The sequence below is a fragment of the Scleropages formosus genome, chromosome 17 (genome assembly GCF_900964775.1).
Source record: "Scleropages formosus chromosome 17, fSclFor1.1, whole genome shotgun sequence".
Classification (NCBI taxonomy): Eukaryota; Metazoa; Chordata; class Actinopteri; order Osteoglossiformes; family Osteoglossidae; genus Scleropages; species Scleropages formosus.
Genome location: NC_041822.1, coordinates 6,102,519 through 6,122,390, shown reverse-complemented (window position 1 = coordinate 6,122,390; position 19,872 = coordinate 6,102,519). Strand labels below are relative to the sequence as shown.

Here is a 19,872-nt window from a genome sequence, read left to right as displayed (position 1 = left end):
CACCCGACCCACGTGACCGGGCTACGCTATGCATTGTGGGACTGTGCGTTGGCTAACAGGCGTCGTTCAACCCCTCTCACGTGACCACTCCATATTGCCCTGCCCTCACACGTGGTCAGCCTGCGCGGTGCACTGTGGGATTGAGCTCTGCCAAGAAGCACGGAAGTGGAAGTTTGCTGGTGAAAGAGCAGCTTTCCGGTCTTACCGCTGCTGCTAAGTCTGACAGGGCAAGTTTAATCAATTTATTAAGATTAAAATAGAGGGCCTGTAAACTGATTCTCTTTTCTTTTCCATTTTTTTTAAATTTTTTATTAACGATGTTTGCACGTTGAAATGTTTATTACTGGTGCTTAACTGCGTGTCGTGATTTTCATTTGTCATGTCAGTCAGTGAGTTGCTTATTCATTATTGGAGTCATGATTGATTGAACACATACTCACTATCTGTGAAAATGAAAGAAATTATACTGCTCGACGTTGGGCGTCGTTGAAGATATCTGCTTGTTGTGTGTGCACTGAAGAAGTACTTATTTCACTTGTGCAAGAGAGTTGTACATCTCACAATTTGCTTGTTCTGTCTTCATTCTTCATCGTCAGCAGTTCCTGTTGAATTTGTTGTTGTGGTCATTTCTAATACACTGTTTCTGCCGTGGCATGCAGGCCATTGATTGAAAATGATTGATTGTACTAAGAGCTCATATGACCTTTTAAAAATAACATGTACTGGAGTGAACTTTGCGTTCTCTCATTGTTGCCTGTGTTATAGTGACATGAGCTGTCTGATGTTATCATGGTACTTTTACAGATTGTCAGTAACTATGGCTGCTAAAGAAGTGAAATCTGCCTTGAAGAATGCAAGGGAAGCCATAAAAAACAAAGAATACAAAGAGGCCTTAAAACACTGCAAGGTCAGTTGTTGCCTTGAGATTTTTTCAGTGTCTTGTCCGGTCTGTGCGCTGCGGATGTGTCCGCAGAGGTTTGCGTACATCCTTTCATCAATCTGAGGAAGGGATTTCCTCGCCATATGGGTTCATGGGTGTATGACATGACATGGCATGGCATGGTACTGTAGTGCTTTCACATTTATTGTAATGGGGTAGCTGCCATCATAGTGGTTAACACTGCTGCCTTTGGACCAAAGGTCCCGGGTTTGATCCCCACTTCCAGCTGTAGTACCCTTGAACAAGGCACTTACCCTAAAAAAGCTCCAGTAGAAAATACCCTGCCGTATAAATGGGTAAACAGTTGTAAGTACCTTAATGTTGTTAAGTCGCTTTGGAGAAAAGCATCAGCTAAGTGACTAAAGTAAATGTAATTACTCAAAATGCAGTTCAAATGCAAATGTAATTTTTTTAGCATTGTGTGTCATCGTATCCTGCTGTCATCGTATCCTTTTTCGCAGGCTGTTCTTAAACTGGAGAAGAACAACTACAATGCCTGGGTGTTCATCGGGGTTTCAGCCTGTGAGCTGGACCAGCCAGATCAAGCCCAGACCGCTTATAGGAAAGCCTCAGAGCTGGAGCCTGAACAGCCCCTGGCTTGGCAGGTGAGATTTGTGGGTCGGTTCAGAGCTTCCCTTTACCGATAGCTGATAGTATAGTGGTTGGAGCGGTTGTCTTGCTATGGAAAGTTCTGGGTTTGAATCCCACCTCCCACTGTAGTAACCCTGAACAAGGCTCTTACTCTGAACTGCTGCAGGAAAGTTTCTAGAGAAAAGCATCAGCTAAATGAATAAGTAGCAGTAATTGCATTAATCATTTTATTCAAGCCTCATCTGTATCTCCTAATTTCCTTAATCTGGCCAAAATGTCCACTGGCATTTTACTCTTCTCTAAAGTGGGTCACATGAAGTCTTTGCAGTCATAAGCTCAAGTAACTGAGATAAATGCTTGTTTTTTTATCTTGATCTTTCGAAAGGAATCAACAAAAGTATAAGTCAATGTTAAGGCTAGCATGAAGCCCTCATTGAGCAACACCGTTTTGCATAAATACTTATTTTTGAATTTGGTTATGAATATTATATTTCATTTTCTTTTAGGGGTTAGCGAACTTATATGAAAAGAACAACCAAGCAGATTTCAAAGCAGAGCTGCCAAGCGTCTATCAGAAACTTGTCACGTTGTACGAAAGGTAAATTGTCGCATCGGAGGCATGTTTTAATAAATATATGTGACAAATTATTATTTTGTTGTTAAGGTGCAGTTATTTGTTTTCTTGTTCCTTTGACCTGGCAGTTCAGACATACAAAAATGTTGCGAAGTGTGCAAAAAATTGGCAGACCTCTTTCTGGAAAACAAGGATTATTTGCAGGTTTGTACATATTAAGTACTGCATATTCAAAAATGTCTTGATTATAACCTTCGGTATCTGTCTCCAAGCAATGTAACTGATAAATACTACAGATTAATTTTATGTGCCATAGATTTACTTTAACAAAAGTGATGATTAATTACGAGTTAATGTACATTTTATTTCATAGAATATTTTACATTTTGTTTTTATTTAAATGTATCTAGTATTGGAATTGGTCTCAGTTTTCTTTCTGTGTTTTGTAATGCTTTGCTTTGGAGGCTATAATTTCTTGAGCCTGGATTATACAGTAGAGATACTCAAGAGTGTGACACGTGGGGAGGCTTTCTCCAGGTAGCGAGAACGTTTCGCAAACTGATCCAATTAAAAGAAGACGGAAGAGGGGAGAAGGCCGTAGACAAGGGGGAGGTGCTGCAGCTGTGGAAGCAGATGATCCAGCTTCTGGCCGACAGCGTGGAGGAGCAAGACAACGAGACGCAACAGCATGTGAGTGAGCGAACACAACTCAGCTGTCAGTAATGACTGACTGACAAATGGGCACCTTTTTTTTTTTTCTTGTTCACTCTCTCTCCACTGATGATGGCATCTCGACTGATGCCAGAATGTTTCCAAACAAACCACTCAGCCCTGCATTCACCTAACGAACTAATTCGACAGGGCTACCTATCATCTCTTATCTTTACCTTTCCACAGTTAGATCAGAAGAAGGTTATGTGATGCTGTTTTACAGTTATAATAAAAAAGGTGGCAGGTGAGCTATGTGTACATCATAAAGGCTTATTTTTGTGTGTTGTTTCCTCTGAACTGATTGTCACTGAATATGTATATAACCCCATGACAAAGCTATTGGATGAATTGTTTTTTTTTTCTATTGCAGTTAATAACAGCTTTTGAGAAGGCCATGACACTGACAGACAGTGTCCCTTCTGATGGCCACAAGAAACTGTTAATTGATTACATTAGTTGTCTGTCCAAGGTAAAGTTTTTCCTACACATGTATAAAATTGGCTGAAGGCAGCTTTCTTTGTCTTTAGACTGAATTAACTGTCTTTTTATGAGTGTTGTGTATTTTACATTGGAAGTAATATAAATGACTAATGAATAAATGTGCTCAATTCAACCTCAGTTAAATCATAATGTAAACATTGTCAATTTGCTTTTACTTAAATCGTAATTCAAAATGCATCCACTACATGCAAGCGATCAGAGATGGAGGAAGTCTGCTGAGACGAAGGTGACTCATTGGGACGCTTCCATTGCACTGATAATCTTTACATGTGGTCTTCCAGCTCCAGCATGAGCAGCTGAAGACGAAGGAAATATGTGAGACCATGCTGTCACTATATCCTGAACAGACCTTCCCTTTGGAGGAACTCGGCAAGTGGTACCTCAAGACAAGTGAGTGTACATCCTTTAACAAACTGGATTTATGAGCATTATACCTGGTGTGGGTGTTTTTTTAAAAATTGGACAACACTTGTTCCTGTTGGATTTGTTATGGTACTAGACCCCACATGCTGGTTTCTCAACAGGTGTCAACAGCGATGAGGCTGCAAGGTGCTTCACACAGCTCTTGGACCTGGATGAGAACAGCGGGCTGGGACGTATCGGTTTTGGTGTCAGAGCTCTGGAGGAGGGAAAATATGAAGAGGCTATCAAGCATCTTGCTCAGGGTGAACAGAAGCAAATTGTTCTGTGCTTTGTAATGCCAGTAACATCCATTGTTAATTTCTGAGAAACTGTTTCACGTTACATGTCACATAGGGATTGTGGGATTGACAGAGCACATAAAGGTAAAAATTGTGTGTAGTCCATGTACCATATAAGTATAATATGTTACCATAAGGTTGCCTGTACACAAAACAATAATAAACATTTATTAAGTATACATTGTAATTGCCCACAAAACCAAGAAGAGTTTAAGACAGAAATGGTAAAGTTGAATAGTAAGAATAAAAACACTAGTATACAATATAACATGCAAACATGCGTAGTAATATGAGTGAGGGCATACAGTGCAACTTGAAAGTATGTGAACCTTATTGGGATGATCATTATTCATGTATAAAATATTACAATCTAAATCTTAAAATAAACATGTAAAATGCTTATGATTAGTAATGATTATAATTTACCAATCTGATTCTACTTACCTACTTGGTTTAACAAATACAACTTGCACATCACTTATTTGTGCACCTGCATTACTTTCGTGTTTCTACTACACACAATTTCCTCTGAAGCAATGTATGGAATTGGTCTTTACACACCAGTTATGTCACATGAGAAAGACTGATTCTTATTAAATACTTTTACCATAGAGGGGTTAAGGGACACAAAGGGGTCACATGCTTTCAAGCAGCATTGTCTCTGGAGGTGGTACCATGGAGTGACCTAAAAGAGGGTTGACATAAATCAGTAGCTCACTTGGCGTGTGGTGCGTTCAGAAGCATTTATTTGCCGAAATACATTTCTTTTATTGGAAACTGAAGAATTGTTTGGGTTCACCTGCATAAAGTTGAGGCTGTGAAAGCCAAATCCATGTAAGATGCTACTGGACCGTATTTGTATGAAATGTAATACAAATGTGTCAAGAAAAATAATGTCCCTGGGTGACGCAGAAAAGTAGCCCTGAATGAAATGCAACATTGTCCTCTTTCTACATACAGTGTTGCACTTTTGAAAGATGCCATGTCGGCTTAGTACTTGGTTACTAACAGAGGACTGGGTGAAATGCAGCACTTTCTATTGAAAGCATAATTGTTCTTTGAAACAGTCAGTTAATTGCTGATGTGACATGTCATTATTTTAAATGTTTGTGTGTTTATAGTAGCCTTGAGGGTGTTGTAAAACTCATAGAAACATGGAACTGTTCTGTTTATCTCTTGCACGACTGAATGTTTCTCTTGTCAGGACTCAAGCGCATGCGCTCCAGCACTTTGGCCTGGTACAGCCTGGCCCAGGGCCAGATCAAAATGCATCGATATCGAGACAGCGTAGTATCTTGCAATCAAGGTATCTGCTTCCCAGCTCACATTCCCTCTCGTTGCATTGCCTGCTAAACCCTGTGAAATCGCTCTCTTTCTTCAGCTCGTGTGTGTGCTGTGTAGTTTTCATTGGTGTGTCGTGTATTATCTTCGTAAGTGCAACGTTTCTGGAAGTCCATCGCTGCACATGGAAAAAAGTTAATTTCCCTCTTTGCTCCAACAGGGCTGAAATGTTGTTGTGCGAAGGAGGAGGAGCTGAGAACAAAGCTCCTGCAGCTCAGGCTGGAGGCTTTGCTGCGAAGTGGCGGGGAGCAGAATGCTGATGAGGCTCTGGAGACTCTCTCACAGGTACCCCTGTCCCTCCCTGCAGACCACCAGAGATGGTCTCCACATGCACATGGTGACTTGTCCAAAGAATGAAGTTTGTATAAAAAAAAATTCCTAATGAATCCCAAATGAACATTTGAATGTACTGCTGTTAGATATTCCCATAGTAAAATAACATTCTTCACATTTAGATCCTGAAATAAGTGAATTTTGAACGATTTCCTAGGTATATCTCCATCTGTCTTTCAGATTCCTCATGCTGACAAGGACCCAGTTCTAATGTCATTTAAAGGAAGAGCATATTTACAAAAAGGATCCCTTGACCAAGTGTTTCAGGTAAGAGGTATTCACTCATTGTTTAATTTGTCATAATAAACAAAAATGTCTGGAATTGAATATACTCCTCCCTCATGTGACAGGGTGCTTTACAACAGAAAAGCACTATAACAGCTTAATATGTACCCCCTTTCAAGCAAGTTTTCCTCATTACACGGTAATTTTATTTCCAAATCAAGTAATTTATTCCGTACAAATACTTTTTCAGTTATATCAGGGTTAGTGGTTGTAAAACCTGTTGTAAAACACTCAATAGTAACACAACATAGTGGTGTAGTGTTTGCATGTTTTACAAAAAAAAATTACAGGCAATAATGTAAACGTTTCCTTTATAACAATCTTTCAGAAGCCAGTTATCAAAATGAAAGTCTAAAAGGCACTGGAAAATTGCAGAGGAAGATAAATTAGAAAAAAATAACATTAAACAAGATAGAAATCATACTTTTTTATTTCAGAAACTAATTCTTTTCCCCCAAAAAAAGTAATTTGATTCTCCTCTCGAGAGGAATTTGCCTAATGATGCAATTTCATACAATGAATTAGCTCTGTTACATAAGGAGTGAATATCTTATGGAATTGCGAATGTAAACACCAATGTCCACGCACGCACGCACGAAACCGCTTGTCCCAAGCGGGGTCACGGCGAAACGGAGCCTAAACCGACAAGAGAGAGCATAAGGCTGGAGGGGGAGGGGATGCCAGTCTGTTGCAAGGCACCCCAAGCAGGACTCGAACCCCAGACCCACCAGAGAGTGGGACTCGGCCAAACCCGCTGTGCCACCGCGTCCCCTGTGCTTGCACTAGCTTTTTTTTTTTTTTTTTAAAAATTAAAATAAGTACTGAATACCTGTGGGGCAGCAGGTAGTGTGGTAAATAGCCCTGTTGCTTTGCATTTGAAAGACACAGGTTTGAACACCACTTTCTGTTGTAGTACCCATGTGGAAACTACTTACTCTGAAATTTTACTGTCCGGTAAAAAAAATTAATCAACTTCATAGAGGGGTAAACCATGGTAAGTAACATTGTAGATCTTGCAAGTTCAGACCTTGGAGTGTGAGCTACATAAATATACAAATAAATGGAGCATTTTTTTGTAACTAATTGATGTGCAGATATTTTAAGCTTGTGAGAACAACTTTTTCTGAAATAACTTTTCCTCACACTCTTCCTGCAGCTGTCAACTGAGCTCCTGGCCTCTAACCCTGGCCTGGCAGATGCTGTGGCCCTACAGGGTCTTGCTCATCTTGCCAAGGATGAGCTCCAGCAAGCAGAGCAGAAGTAAGTGAAACCCTTCTGACGTGCCTCGTTTGTCGTATTCCAACCTGCCTATCATGTTTCCTTCCGCCAGCTAAAAAAAAACATGTTGGCTATTAGCTTCCTGAAGGCAGTGGAGTTGCGCCCAGACTCTTGGGAGTACTACTTTTTGCTGGGGCGCCTCTACTGGCACATGGGCAAGGAGAGCCAACGTGACAAAAGCAAGACTCAAACCCACCTGCTAAAGGTCAGTGCATGTACCCATTGGATCCTCTGCCTTTTTTTCTTTTTTTAAAAAAAAAAAAAGAGAATTTTCATGATGGCCACTGGCGATGCTGAACCTTTGCCCTGAAGTCCACACAATGTCACTAGGGGCTTCTAATTTGTGACGTCCATGAAAGAAGGGACCTGACCATGTTTGAAAGAGAATGGGAGGAATAACAATGGTCAGTGGCTGAGGAGGACTAGCAAGTTATACTGCTGCTGACTAGGGCATTAAGGCATAATATTCAGTACAAGATGTGGCAAAACAGTGGGGCTGCTGTGGAGGGTTTAAAAGACTATTTCAGGCATTAGAAATAAGGCAGATAAGCAGCCCAGAGAGGTTGGGTTTGATTGTTAGGCACACACCAGGATGAGTGGTTTCTTCATGGACATTCGGCATCAAACTGTTTCAGGTATTATTTTTTCCACAGCTCTAGCAGTGTGGTTTTAGTTCTGTTCACAAGAGATGTACATGGTGTCCCAAATAATAACAGAGTCAGTCTATCTCCTGTATGACTTGTGACCAAAAGCAAAAGTATGTTTCACCCTGATCGATGAGCTAAGGCTGTTTGTGATTTGTGGGTTGTTTCAGGCTGCAAAGCTGGACCCTTTCCTGGGACCTGCCTTCCGATACTTGGGCCATTACTACAGAGAGATTACAAAGGACCGGGTGCGAGCCAGGGGGTGCTACAAGCGAGCATTTGAGCTGGATAATGGTGATGTGGAGTCTGGGGCTGCCACTGTGGACCTGAGCATGGAGCAGGGAGATATGGTGCGTTTATTGGAGGCCTGTGGAAGTTTCCTCCGCTGGGCTGTACAATACTGTGATTAAACTCAGCCCTTCCTCTTAATCCTAGAGCTCTAGCTGTTGATTATATACCTCGTTCTTTGTGAGTGAGTATGACCTTTGCTCTTCAGGACTCTGCTTTGGAGGTTCTAAAGGCTGTGACAGAAAAGGCAACTCCTGGTTCAGCCAAGTGGGCCTGGATGAGGCGAGGACTGTACCACTTGAAGATTGGCCAGCACTCTCAGGCCATCGCAGAGTAAGTGTACTGAGCACTGACACGTACTGTGACAGTATAAAATGCTCTTTCAAACGTTACACGCTGTATGTGCAGAACTGAATTTTTATGTGTAATTTGAGAAAAGCTAGTGTTGTTTTTTTAAATAATAAACTCTCATGTAGAATGCAATAAACTGCATACAGGTCAGTTGCTTACAAATGAACCCTGACATCAAGAGGAGTCTATGGCTTTGTTGTTATTCGCCCACATTGTTTCCTACAAAGCCTCCAAGCTGCCTTGAGAGCTGATCCCCAGGACTGCATCTGCTGGGAATGCCTGGGAGAGGCCTACTTGAACAGAAGGAGCTTCACAGCTGCTCTTAAGGCCTTCGCCAGGGCCCACCAGCTCAACCAGGAGTCAATCTACAACCTCTACCAGATGGCCGCCATCAAGCAGACACTGGGGAAGTTCAAGGAGGCCGCCAGCGAGTACCTGCAGATCATAAAGCGGGAAGAATATGTTCCAGCGCTGAAAGGTGTGGGGATGACATCATGATTCTGAGCTTAAGTGGCATACCTGTTGATACACAGGATGGCTTGCATGACTATGTGGGTCAGAAATTGTGACCACTGTGTGCTTTTGTATTTCCTTACTTTACAGGGAAATAGACATACAAATACCTGTAAATACCTGTTTGTCTCACAATGACTGAAAGCGTAAATAACCTAGGACCGGTTTAATGGTAAAGTTTAGTTCAACCTGTTTTATTTATTTATTTCTATTTTTTTTTTTTTTTTTTTTTAATATCCCTGTAGGTTTGGGAGAATGCCATTTGGCCATGGCTCGGGCTGCTTTGGAAGACTACCTGGACGGGAGAGCAGTAGACCTCATTCAAGAGGCTATCTCATACCTCTTCAGGTGAGGATGATTACAGCTTCTACTTTTGGCAAATCTCTCAACGATGGATCTCCACGAGATTTCTTTACCCCTGAAGTCCACGTTTGTTCTGCGGGAATGGGGAAGGTTGCATAGTGAAGGAATGAGCTGATTGATAATGTAGTGTGATAAGTGGGTGTCTGGCTGAGGAGGTTGATGGTGATTGGTGATTTTGTGGCCTCATATCCCCAGGGCAGTACGTCAGCGTCCAGACTTGTCCTGTCTGTGGAAGCTCCTTGGAGATGCCTGCACAGCCACCCATACAGTCTCCCCCAACCGGGCCAGAGTACTGATTCCTGGTACACTGTCAGGGTTGGACCCCCCTGATCAGGAACACACCCTCACCCAGACCCAGGTCCTCAAGCTGGGCGAGAGGTGGGTCTGAGACCGACACCCTGGTGTCTAGATATTTCTAGTTTTATTGAAAACTTACAAGTCAGAAATAAACATTATTTATTCTCTTAACAGTCTAGGTCAGTGAAAGCAAGTTATATCACAAGACAGTCACAGAAATTATAAGAAAAAGTGCTAGTAAGAGTTCAAAGTACTATTTTTAAGACATACATATTTCTCTTTTATTGGCTGACAAGATCGTGTTTGAAAATGACTGGAGACTTTACGCGAGCTCTCTGACCTTCTTTGTCACAGGTGCTACGCTCAGGCACTCAAGCTCATGGCAGAGGCAGCAAACTTGTGGTATGACCTTGGCCTTAACTATTACCATCAGTCCAGTCGGCTGACCTCCCCAGAGCAGGATCCAGAATACAAGCTGCTCCTGGAGAAATCCCTGCAGGTGGGATGTGGCAGTGAGTGAGTGTTGTGCTGCTGCTTTGCACTGTGCTGCCTGTGTCCAGTTCAGTAGATTTTCTCGCTCTCTTCTCTCCAGTGTGTAAAGAAAGCTGTGATGCTGGACAGCAGCAACCACAGCTACTGGAATGCCCTGGGGGTAGTGGCCATGAGCAAAGGTACATCCCCGTGAGGGAACTGAACAGTTAATTTACCCTGCCCTATTGGGTTATAATTAAGTAACTTTTTAAACTTAAGTGCTGTTTTCTTGGTTTCCTCTGCATTTTTGCAGGGATTGAAAATTTTGCTCTAGCTCAGCACTCCTTCATTAAATCTGTGAAGATGGAAGCAAATGTAAGTGAAACACATTGAATATCTCACAGTTAAAACATATATTTCCTTTGTCAGTATTACACAATATGTCAAAGGTCTAAGATTATCGTTGTCGTGTCTCCTTTCTTTTTGTTTTTCATTAGAATGTTGTTGCCTGGACAAACCTTGGGACCTTGTATTTGAAGAAAGAAAATATTGAGGTATATGAGTGCTTGCTTCACAGGATTTTTACAGTGCTTCTTGAAAGTATGAATTCTTTCACAGTTTTGAGTTTTTTGGCAAGAAATATTTTGCTTAGCCTTCAGTATATGCTCATCAAAGTGAAGGAATAACTGCAGAGCACTTCTGCGATACGGCTGGATAATCATTTGTATTGTTTTAATTACACAGCTTGCACATGAGGCCTTCAAGATTGCTCAGTCTCTCGAACCTTTGTATGTCAGATGCTGGATTGGACAGGTTGGTTTCAAATCAAAGGTGACATGTCTGATGTACAGTACAAGTGGAAAAGCGTGAGTATACAACCTGGGTGACCAGGTCAAGACTTGTCTGCGATGAACTGGACTGAAGGTGAAAGCAGAGCAGCCCGCAAGTGTCCAGCATGTCTATGAATAGCTGCAGAAGAGCTAGGGAGACGTGTCAGTTAATTTCTTGCTCCGACTTAACAAAAGCAGAGTTTGCAGCAAGTGTACTCGCACTGTTGACTGGTACTGTATGTGTGTTCACATCTTACCCACTTCAATAGTTCAGATCTATCTGTTCTATCTGTTTAATGTGCTTTTATTCATTTTTTTCCAATTGGTATCTTTCTTGGAGTCCAACATGTTCTCATTTTTTAGCTATAAACCACTGAACCCTCATCAGCAATATCAGAGAAATACCTGTCCAACAACCGCTGTGATTTTCCAGGCCCTCATTGCTGAGACTGTTGGGAGCTATGACACCATGGATCTCTTCAGACACACCACAGAGCTGAGCACTCATGTATGTGGCATCACCTACAGTGTCCATCCTGTGCACATTAGTGTTGGTGTCCTTATGTTTTACTTTGCTTTGCTTTCTCCATGCCTTTCACTGTGACTCAGACGGAAGGCGTGAAGGGCTATGCATTCTGGGTTTGCTCGACCCTGCTGGATAAAAGCAACCGGGACTCGGAGCTGTACCGTTACAACATCATCCAGATGAATGCTGTGTCAGCTGCTCAGGTTGCTTTGTGCAAATATACTGGTGGGTATCCGGATCAGCTTCGTGGAGGATTAACAAAGTAGTGTTTGTTTGGTAATATGATTTACTCAAAATGAAAGTTTTGTGACGTGCAAATGGTGTTTGCACTTAAAAATTGCATGGATTCATTTTTGTGTATAGATGAAGTGCCATGGCATGTTGCTTTAAATAATGGAAAGTCTCCAAAACTTCAGATTATAAATGTGCATAATCTGTCACTTCTGCTTCTGTCTTTCCTGTAGAGAGAATCCAGACAGACTCTGGTGCATTCACTATGCTGGGCTACCTAAATGAACACCTGCACCTCAAAAAACAAGCACGTCAAGCCTACCAAAGGTGAACCGTAACTGTTCATCTTCAGAGGCTCTTGATAATATTTGATATACTCAGATACATGACTTTTGATGCTTAGCCCTGTTCTTGTGTTCTCAATGTTAGTCAGTTGTTTCTGGTTATTGCTCAGCCTTTGTAACCTTAGAATCATTTTCTCTTGCAGAGCTGCTGAGCTCCTTCGGTCCTCGGAACAGTCAGAAAGTCTCAACTTTGCTCTTAGGAACTATGCCCGTGCCCTTTGGTAAAGAGTTTAAATTTCTTGCCTGAGTTCCTTTAAAGTTCCAAATAAGATGCTCAATGACTGCTCACTTTCCATTTTTCTTCCCAATTAATTTTAACTTTATCTCTGCACATCTGAAATAAAAACCAACTAAAATAAGAGATTATATCTGGTGATCATTGTAAATTCAAAGAAAATTTGCTGCCGCATAATTAGTAAATCGCTACTTTGTTGCCCGTAGCAACACAGGCCAGTGGGACAAGGCAGTGCGAGTCTATTCCTCCACACCTAAGGAAGAGCTCCATGACCTCACAGGTCTGGCATTGGCCTGCTTCAGGGCAGGACACCTGCAGGACAGTTTGCGTGGTTGGTTTCTCTAGTTTTTGTGTCAGTGAGTTGAACCGTGAATAGTGTGAGACCTCTGCTGAAAATATCTAAATGCTCCCTTTGCCCTGGTTCCCATGTCCTCAGCCTACGAGCAAGCTCTAACAGTGGCCTCCAGCGAGAAGGAGAAGACCTACATCCTGACAGCCCTGGCTATCCTCCAGCACCGACAGGGCTGCATGGACGTGGCCAAGACGCTGCTCTTCAAGTGGTGCGTGATCGAGCTAAGTGATGAGCTCAGCAGCCGCCCACCCACTCTCTTATCTGTCAGACTTTCTCACTGACCTACTCTTGAGCAGCCTTGTGTGAGGCACTTATTGTTCCAGTAATCCTGATGAGCTTCCTGAACTGTCAGGACTAAGAGTCTCTGCTTAAAAATAATTTTAATAATAATAGTGGGTTGACATAATAAAAATTATTGTGGACGGCTATTAGAATCTGATTGTAATTTGCATGTTCCCCCTTGTTTTGTCTGGATGTCCTCAGGGGTGTTCCTGTTTCTTCCCGCAGTGTATAGATACATGTTTCAGGTGATCTGATGACTAACTGCCTTCTGTGTGTAAAGAGTGTGTGCGTGATTGCCCTTTGATGGAATGACATCCTGTCCAGGATGTATTATGCCCCACACACTATGCTTCTAGCTCTGGACCACCATGACCCTGCACTGCCCAGGCAGTTATGGATAATTGATGGATCATAACAATAGTAGTATTGCATTTTATCAATGCACTGTTATTATTTTTTGCTATCAAATTTTGTCACAGTCCTCAGGTAGCCGTTGACCAGTGTTGTGTGCTGTTTCTACAGCTCCATGCTGCAGGAGCCTGCAGCAGAGAGCCTTCTTTCCCTGTGTGCCCTGGGCCTGGTGCATAGTGATAGCACTCTGGCGAGTGCCGCTCTCTCCGAGCTGCTTAAGCGGACCTCTGGCCAGGGCACTGTCGAGGAGCGCTGCATCCTCACCTGCACCCTGCTGGCACTGCAAGGGAACTATAGTGCTGTGCAGAAGGAAGCTGCACGGGCTGTGCACAGGTATTCCAGCATGCACCTCTGCAACTTCTATACCTTTCTTACATGTTATATACATTCGCAACCTTGTTTGTGAGTGCAGTGTGTTCCTGGAAACTGCTCGTAATTCAAATTCTTGTGTATAGGGACAAAAGTGACCTTCAAAATGGGACAGATAGCCAGATCATTGTAAATAGTTTGTCCTTTATATAATGTGGAGACAATATAGCATATCGGCATGAAAATGGGAGATGGGAGGTGAGCTCCTTTTTAAAATAGTATTAATTTAGCTCCTTATTTATGAGAATTACCTTGAGATCAGTTTTTTGCAAACACGTTGGACTTGTAAATCAGGATAAGAGTATATCTGAAATGCCGTGAGATCCCTGAGGAGAAACTGGGGAAACACTTTGTTATATAATTTGTCTCAAAGCAAGGTTTACAAATTGTCAGTCTAATAAATTGGGATCTGCCTCTGCAGTATCTGGCTTATATATTTCTTTTTGTGGGATTGTGATCTTGGCACATCTGTTTCTTTCTGGTTAGTAACCCAGGAAACCCATCTCTCTGGGCCCTGCTGTCTCGACTGGTGCCTCAGTATTATCCCAGGAAGGCTGATGTAAGTGCAGAGCTTACTGGCACAGATTCTCGGGAGTAGTAATGAAGAGCAAGTTAACTATAGTAATTCATGCATAAATAGCCATTTAGGAGTTTCAAAACCTACTGAAATGTCAGCCCTACATCCTCTAAAGGGTGACTTGTGTTAACAGGGTGGTGCAGTTGCTGGGAGTGTGGCTTGTCTATCCAGCATGACTCAGGGAAAGGTATGGCCCCATTTCACCTGTCATAATGGGATTCTATGCGTCCTTCTAAATATCACACACTATATGCTTGCGTGTGTTTACATACACACTTTGCATGTGTCAGTGGTTTGAGTTTTCAGCCTGCTTAGATTGTCATGTGGGGACAGCTGATAGCCTAGTGGTTACAGCTGTTGCCTTTGGACCCAAAGGTTCATGGGTTCGAATCTCACCTTCAGCTGTAGTCCCCTTGAGCAAGATACTTACTCTGAAATTGCTCCTGTAAAAATTATCCAGCTGTGCAAATGGGTGAGTAATTGTAGGCAGATGCAAATTGCTTTGGAGAAAAGTGTCAGTTAAATGAATGAATGTAAACGTAAGCAGACATACTTTGTACGTTACTATAAAGAAGCAAATATGTGCTTTGAAGAATTGTGCAACATCAGATGCTTTTCACAAGTGGAGAATGATCCAATACAATACTAAATGAATAGCTGTAAATGTCAGCCTGCCTAGGACTCGTCTTGCTCACCAGCAGCACTCTTCTCTTCCTGCAGAAGGCGCTGTTGTTCAGTGGCATTAACCAGCTGGCGTCTGGCAGGCACTCGATCGAGGACAAAATGAGAAATGCTTTGAAAACCATTCAGACGGCCGTTCGCCTTTGCCCTGGTATAGCAGAATAACAGTCATACTGTGTTGTTACTCTTGAAGAAGAAAACATGCACGTATCCACACGTCACTCATTATGGTTGCAGATTGCTGGGTGACTATCAGCCAGTCCAAGTCAGGAGCTATCTGTGTTGCGTAGTGCTGCTTGCTAAGGCTGGCTGGCTTCCTGTCTCGGTCTTTGACAGATGACCCAGCAGGGTGGGCTGCGCTCATGGCCGCCTGTCACACGGAGAACACGGCCCGCTTGCTGTCTAGCTCAGCTCCTCGCAGGGAGGGCCTCGAGCGGCAGCTCATGACCCTGGTGTCAGAGAAAGGTCAGTATGGAGTAGACTGGGCCACATTTATGTCACTTTGTTCCAGTTACTGTTTTGAAGGGAAATTTGCAAAGATTATATGTGAAATTATAAATGCAGCATGCAGTGCTGTAAAGTTCCCTTGTTTTGATGTATATACATTAAGATCATGTTCTATAATTTCTCTGAAGCTGACTTTGCTCTTCACGTGCTAATCATGGAAATTAAAATGTGAGGGCCGTGTTAAATGTTTCGTGAGATTCTAATAAAGATCGGCTTTGTGGCAGACTGCTGTGAAATGGACTCTCTTCCCTGGTCATGCTTAAAGAACTGTGTCCCTCCAACCTTTCTTGCAAACAGTGCGGGTGATGGAGGAGCGGGAGCGACCCCTCGCTCGTGCCCTGGAGGCCTGGGCACTCCAGCAGGCTGTGTCTGGGCTCAAGCAGAGTGGGCAGCCTGCAGAGGCTGAAGCCATCTGTAAACAGGTAGAGCCACAGGTGTAGTACAGCCCTTGTCATGTTATTGGTCCTTTCCTGCACCAGACTGACTGACTAGTAGAAAAATGCTACTAGTAGCAGCTCTGCAGGTAGCATATTAGATAGAGCAGCTGCGTTGCAATTGAAAGACATGGGTTTGAAATCTCCATTCCTGCTGTAGCAGCCCTGAGTGTGGTACTTATGTTTAATTGATATTTTTGACATTTGTTTGTTTTGAAAAAATTAGATGTAGTAATGCCAGGATGATATGCTTGACTCAAGTGGCAACAGTAAAGACAATGTAGCTGCTGGAATCCCAAGCTCTATACAATTGTTTCAAATAAAAAAGCCCCCCCCCTTTTTCCTGCTTAGGCTCCAAGGTGAAAGTGATATAGTCTGTGTACAGCCATCTGTTGTGCCAATTGAATTTTTCCGCTACGTTTAAGAGTGCTGCCCTTTTTTTTTTTCCCTTTTCGAAGTCTTTCACGAATGCAGAAAAAATTACCCAGCTGTATACATGCATAATAGTAAGTAGTTTCGCAGACAAATCTGGAAATGTAATTCACTGTGATGAAAAGTGACAAATAACAGTAACAGACATGTACTCATGCAAGTCACATAAACACAGCCAGTAATTGAAAAATGTACAAACTGAGCTTTATTCTGAGAACTCTGCATTAAATGTGAAAATAGGGTTCCGCGCCACCTCCCGAACAAGCAAAGAACAGAACGCTGAACAGCACATCACCAACTATAGGGCTGACTCTCCCCCTTTTTCTTCATCCCACTTCTTTTACTTGTGACTTTTTGGCCGGGGGGCGCACACGTCATTGACCTGCTCCTCATTCTTTCCCTCTTTCTCCCTCTTTGTCTCTCTCTCAGGCCCTGTCACCAGAGCAGCCTGCCGTGTTCCTGTTGCTGCGGCAGATCCAGTGTGAGAGCCTCCTGCTCTCCCGTACCACCCTGCCCTCCTCTGTGTTGGAACAGCTCAGCAGTGCAGTCTTAGCCAATGAGGCATGCGTGCAGGCCTGGCACGTAAGTGTCACGCTGCCGTGCTGGTTGACCACTCCCAGTCCATTAACCAAAATTATGAGGTTTGGCACAACAACAGTGGTGCTCAAATGCGTCTGTTTGCGCTCTCTTCCTAGTGGCTGGCAGAGGTGTACCGTTTGCAAGGTCTGCTGGTCCAGGCCGTCATGGCCTACAGACAGAGCCTCCAGCTGGCCTCTCAGCTGGGCTCCTTCAGTGGGAAGGTGGCCAGCCTTCTGCGGCTTGCACTGCTGGCACTGGGCCCATGCATGGTGAGGCTCTTGAACATGACCACTGGAGGGCTGACAAGAAAGAACATTACAGTGTGGAACACTCACAAATTTAAAATGTGGCTGTGGGGTCATCTAATGAAAAGTGTCCTGTTACAGAACCGTGCACAGATGTGAGCACGTTCACGCATGGGACCGTCAAGTCACAGAAAGCGTCTCGTTGCCAGGCCGCTTGTACAGGGGAACATACAAGAAAGAGGGCAACTCGGAGAGTAAAGTTAGTCATGAGGACCCTCAGCAAGACAGTCAGGAGGGATCTGTGTTTGTGTGAGGGTGACCAAGATGGCATCTGTCAACAAGATAGGCACACAAAAGAGTAGAAGTGCTTATGTTACATTTAATAATAAAAAAGAGCTTAGCTTATTAGTGTAAGAGAAGAAGTGGAGTGTGGCCAACAAAAAGCAGTGACTCAATGACTGCTGGACCATTTTGCCACGCTTTGCCCAGGAGGGGTATGCAGCCAACTGGCTTTGGATCCCTAGTGTCCACTGCACCAGCTTTAAGAGGTCTGTTTTCTTTCCTTTGTTGCCTTCTGGCTGTTGTCCCCTACTTCTCTTACACTGTGTCATTGCATCATTACTAACGCTGCTGGTTGCTTGTTACCCGCACTCCAGTGTTATGCACACCGAGGAAGCAAACTGAACTGAGAGGAAAGTGGCAGTGCATTACGAACTGAAAAAGGCGCATTTTCTGTTTTTTCAAGTCTGCTGCTGAGGAATTTCAGGCGTACACTTGAAATGCAGTACAAGTACGCATTTGATACAGCACATTTCTGTGCAATTTATTTTAGATCATAATTTCCTTTATTATTATTATTATTATTATTATTAGCTCAATTGTGAACTGTAAGGATCTCTTGCTTCTGACACTCCCTGCACCCTTCGCGTCAGTGTGCTACTTGTTATGGTGTCTTTTTTTGGTGACTTGTCTGTTGAAGGTGTGAAAGTTTCTTGTCCCAGGCGGTGCTGAAATTTGTGCTTTGAAGCATTTAGAAATGTGCAGGTTTGCTGCGGACATGTACATGAGACTAACGCTATGACCGTGATGTAATCCGTGAGAGGAAATGACCTCTTTTCTAATCTGCAGGCCAGTGTCCAAGGCGCTGAGTGGAAGGACTTGGTCCTGGAGGCCACCACAGAGGCTTTGAAGCTGGGCCCCTGCCCCATTGCACTCCTCATCCAAGCCCTGCTGCAGTTCTCCATCAAAATGGGAGCCAGGTGGGTGTCATGCGGGACTCCTTTCCAAGGTGGAGACAATATGGAGAACTGAACAATTTATGGTCCATTTTATAAAGGAAGAGGAAGTACTGAGCCAGACTCTCTTAGCTATTGTAGTAGTGATAGCTAAGAGAGTCTGGCTCAGTACTTCCTCTCTCTTTACAAAATGGATCCAGCTGAAAACCTTTATGTAGACCTCATACAAAAAAAAAACCACTTGCATAATTTCTGAATGGTTTTAATAGACAAAAAGGATATAACTGTCTTGGATGAAGTCCTTCATCTATGCATTATAACCTACAGGGTCCTCAGTAATTGCCTAGACTACTCTGGTTTGTGTTAAAACAATGTTCAAGAAGCTATTTTTTTTAACTAGGAATATGCGTGAATGGCTCCTGGTCAGGGGTTTCATGAAGCCTGTGGTTACTACTGTATTAATCAATCAACTTGTATCAGGGTAACGGTAAGTCTGTTGTCACTAGGGAAACACGTCGTCTGCTGGAGAGGATCGTTTACACGCCCTCCCCATTGCAGCCTGAGACCGTCACCTCCGTGGCCCGCTGGTACCTTCTCCGGCACTTGCATGCCAAGGATGACCACGAGCTGATGGATGTAAGGTTCTTGACTTTCACTTGTCCACTAGGCATCTGGTACAGTAACCATCACTCATCCAGTCAGGCTCTCTGAGAGAAGCAGCCTTAATGGAATGGAGTTATTCCACAGCTTGATTACCAGGTCATTAGTTTGATGGGTTGTAGCAGTGATGTATGAACATTACATTATTGTGTGTACTGTTAATTCTTTAAATATTTACTCTTGAAGAGTACAATGAAGATTACTGATGTGTATTTGAAGTATTAAAGGGCTTTCTTAGTGGGGTAACGTACAGTAATTAATGCATCCCAGGATAAGATATAAATATTGGTCAAAGTATACCCATAATGGAACAGTGTACATTAATTAATTAATACTCCTCAGATTGGAATACAAATATCAATGAAAGTTGTAGGAGATCAACAAAAAATTGTAATATATGCTGCTTGTGAGACAATTAGTGTGAAATAATTTCTCTTCCTCCCCACCCGTAGACCCTGATGGATCATGCCAAAGCAGCTGGAGATTCCAAACTTGTAGAGTTTCACAAACAGCTTTCCTCTTAATGCTGAATTACACAAGAAGATACCAGTCTGTGGCAGTAAAAAAAAAAAAAAAAAAAAAAAAAAAAAAACTGAGTTCCACAACCAACACGTTGTCTTAAACTGCTTTTTCTGACATTGGAATCTGTCTGCTTCATCATAGAGAAAATGTTTGGGCCAGAAAGGGAACTGCATGTAGCAAGCTGTCATGGAGCTTTCAAGGCATCACGTTATTCTTGAAACGGGAAGAAGAATGAAGT

General features: G+C 42.9%; 1 protein-coding gene across 3 annotated transcripts; it reads left to right on the top strand.

Moving 5' to 3' along the window:
* Positions 1–146: 146 nt before the first annotated feature.
* Positions 147–19,694, top strand: skic3 (SKI3 subunit of superkiller complex). 3 transcript variants are annotated; one of them, XM_018759452.2, is made up of 41 exons: positions 147–227; positions 805–907; positions 1,402–1,545; positions 2,038–2,129; positions 2,234–2,309; positions 2,643–2,795; positions 3,187–3,285; positions 3,599–3,707; positions 3,842–3,982; positions 5,223–5,324; positions 5,520–5,644; positions 5,873–5,959; positions 7,134–7,237; positions 7,334–7,460; positions 8,070–8,249; positions 8,396–8,520; positions 8,766–9,016; positions 9,297–9,399; positions 9,610–9,792; positions 10,066–10,210; positions 10,304–10,382; positions 10,496–10,557; positions 10,680–10,736; positions 10,927–10,995; positions 11,446–11,520; positions 11,622–11,763; positions 12,003–12,096; positions 12,257–12,334; positions 12,555–12,679; positions 12,785–12,908; positions 13,505–13,726; positions 14,249–14,321; positions 14,473–14,526; positions 15,060–15,171; positions 15,357–15,485; positions 15,825–15,949; positions 16,823–16,975; positions 17,089–17,241; positions 18,346–18,476; positions 18,959–19,088; positions 19,565–19,694. In XM_018759452.2, the coding sequence occupies exons 2-41, from the start codon at positions 818–820 to the stop codon at positions 19,634–19,636; spliced, it is 4,695 nt and encodes a 1,564-aa protein (XP_018614968.1). In that variant the 5' UTR covers positions 147–227; positions 805–817; the 3' UTR covers positions 19,637–19,694. The 3 variants fall into 3 exon arrangements, with proteins under 3 accessions (XP_018614968.1, XP_018614966.1, XP_018614967.1); XM_018759450.2 differs by having other exon boundaries at positions 15,825–15,961; XM_018759451.2 differs by lacking the exon at positions 147–227 and adding an exon at positions 318–389 and having other exon boundaries at positions 15,825–15,961.
* Positions 19,695–19,872: the final 178 nt, after the last annotated feature.